Consider the following 2,500-nt stretch of genomic DNA (forward strand, 5'->3'; position numbering starts at 1 on the left):
TCTACCCCTCCCTCCCTCCCCTCACCTCCACCCCCTCTCTCACGCCCCTCCCTCCCACCCCCAGTACCCGACCTCATGGAACGGCTCACGGGCGCGGCCTCCGGGGTGTCCTCGTGCAAAGCCGAAGGGAGCTCCGACGGCGACGACGAAGGAGCCTCCGGGATGGACGGAGGAGCCACGCAGGACTCGGAGTGTCTCCAGGAGCCTCAGGAGCAGAAGTCCAAGGGCTTCCAGCAGAGCCTCCCGACGGACCAGGAGGGTGAGTGTTGTTGTTGTTCTTGTTGTTGTTCTTGTTGTTTTCTTCTTCGAAACGGACCAGGAGGGTGAGTGTTGTTCTTGTTCTTGTTCTTGTTGTTTTTTTCTTCTTCATATAAACGGACCAGGAGGGTGAGTGTTGTTGTTATTGTTGTTGTTGTTCTTCGAAACGAACCAGGAGGGTGAGTGTTGTTGTTCTTGTTGTTGTTGTTTTTTTCTTCTTCATATAAACGGACCAGGAGGGTGAGTGTTGTTGTTGTTCTTGTTCTTCTTCGAAAGGGACCAGGAGGGTGAGTGTTGTTGTTGTTCTTGTTGTTGTTTTCTTCTCCGAAACGGACCAGGAGGGTGAGTGTTGTTGTTGTTTTTCTTGTTGTTGTTCTTCTTCGAAGCGAACCAGGAGGGTGTGTTGTTGTTGTTGTTGTTGTTCTTCTTCTTCTTCTTTTTCGAAACGGACCAGGAGGGTGAGTGTTGTTGTTGTTGTTGTTGTTGTTGTTGTTGTTGTTCTTCTTCTTCTTCTTCTTCTTCTTCTTTTTCGAAACGGACCAGGAGGGTGAGTGTTGTTGTTATTGTTCTTCTTCTTCTTCTTCTTCGAAACGGACCAGGAGGGTGAGTATTGTCCTTCATTTGATGTTTTTACTTTTGTTATTATTATTATTATTATTATTATTATTATTATTATTATTATTATTATTATTATTATTATTATTATTATTATTATTATTATTATTATTACAAATGGACCAGGAGGATGTGTTGTCCTTCCTTTGCTGTTGTTGGTGTTGCTGTTATTATTATTACTATTATTATTATTACAAACGGGTCATGAGAGGGATTGTTGTCATTCCTATTTGTTGTTGTACTTACAAAGGGATCAGGTGTGTTGTCTTTCTTTTTATTTTTTTCTTCTTCCTTCATTCTGCTCCCTCTCCTCCTTTTTCTTCTCCCTCTTCTTCCCCTTCTCCCTATCCTCCTTCTTTTTCTTCTCCCTATTCTCCTTCTTTTTCTTCTCTCTCTCCTTCTGCTCATTCTTCTCCTCCTCCTCCTCCTCCTCCTCCTTCCTTTCCTCTTCCTCCTTCATCTCCTCTTTCCTCCTCCTCCTCCTCCTTCCTCTCCTCCTTCCTCCTCCCTCCTCCTTCCTCCTCCTCCTCCTCCTCCTTCCTCTCCTCCTCCTTCCTCTCCTTCTCCCTGTCCTTCTTCTCCTCCTTCCTTTCCTTCCTCCTCCCTCTCCTACCCCCTTCCCCTCCCCCTCCTCCTCCTCCTTCCTCTCCTCCTCCTCCTCCTTCCTTTCCTTCTCCCTGTCCTTCCTCTTCTTCTCCTCCTTCTTCTTCTTCTTCTTCTTTTGCCATGATTCCACGCCTGGGGGACGACACCATGGCAAGAAAACTTTTCCTCCTTGGCAACCCAGGTATCCCTCGTCCGATTTCCTTGTCGTTGTATCCTGCAATGCAATGTGTTCGAAGTCCTACGGTAGTTGCATGTGTTCGAAAGAATCTGTTATATCTTGTTCCGACGAGGGACTCAACGAGGCTGGGTATTTAAGACAGTGTAAGAAAATGTAAGAAAAAAACTGGTGGGTATCCATGGGTATTTATATTTGCACACGCATAGAAAAGAAAACGAAAGAGAAAAATGGTGAATGCTGGTGGGTATCTAAGAAAAAAAAAAAACTGGTGGGTATCCGTGGGTATTTATATTTGCACACGCATAGAAAAAAAAAAGGTGAAAGCTGGTGGGGTATTTAAGAAAAAACTGGTGGGTATCCATGGGTATTTATATTTGCACACGCACAGAAAATAAAAGGAAGAAAAGAAAAATGGTGAAAGCTGGTGGGGTATGTAAGAAAAAAACTGGTGGGTATCCATGGGTAATTTTATATTTGCACACGCATAGAAAATAAAAGGAAGAGAAAAATGGTGAAAGCTGGTGGGTATCAAGAAAAAAAAATGGTGGGCATCCATGGGTATTTATGTTTATATTTATATATGTACACGCATAGAAAAGAAAACGAAAGAGAAAAATGGTGAAAGCTGGTGGGTATCTTAAGAAAAAACTGGTGAGTATCCATGGGTATTTATATTTGCACACGCATAGAAAAGAAAAAACAAAAGAAAAATGGTGAAAGCTGGTGAGTATCCAAGAAAAAAGAACTGGTGGGTATCCATGGGTATTTATATTTGCACACGCAAAGAAAATAAAAGGAAGAAAAGAAAAATGGTGAAAGCTGGTGGGTATCTTAAGAAAAAAC

General features: G+C 43.0%; 1 protein-coding gene across 1 annotated transcript in view; it reads left to right on the forward strand.

Annotated features, from left to right (window-relative positions):
* LOC113812670 (uncharacterized) overlaps positions 1-2,500 on the forward strand; it is a 54,382-nt gene that overhangs the window by 11,175 nt on the left and 40,707 nt on the right. Inside the window, exon 3 of the mRNA XM_070117362.1 lies at positions 65-259. Within this exon, the coding sequence (XP_069973463.1) occupies positions 65-259 (195 nt within the window). The remainder of the gene's footprint in view (positions 1-64; positions 260-2,500) is intronic.

This window comes from Penaeus vannamei, chromosome 40 (genome assembly GCF_042767895.1).
Source record: "Penaeus vannamei isolate JL-2024 chromosome 40, ASM4276789v1, whole genome shotgun sequence".
Lineage (NCBI taxonomy): Eukaryota > Metazoa > Arthropoda > Malacostraca > Decapoda > Penaeidae > Penaeus > Penaeus vannamei.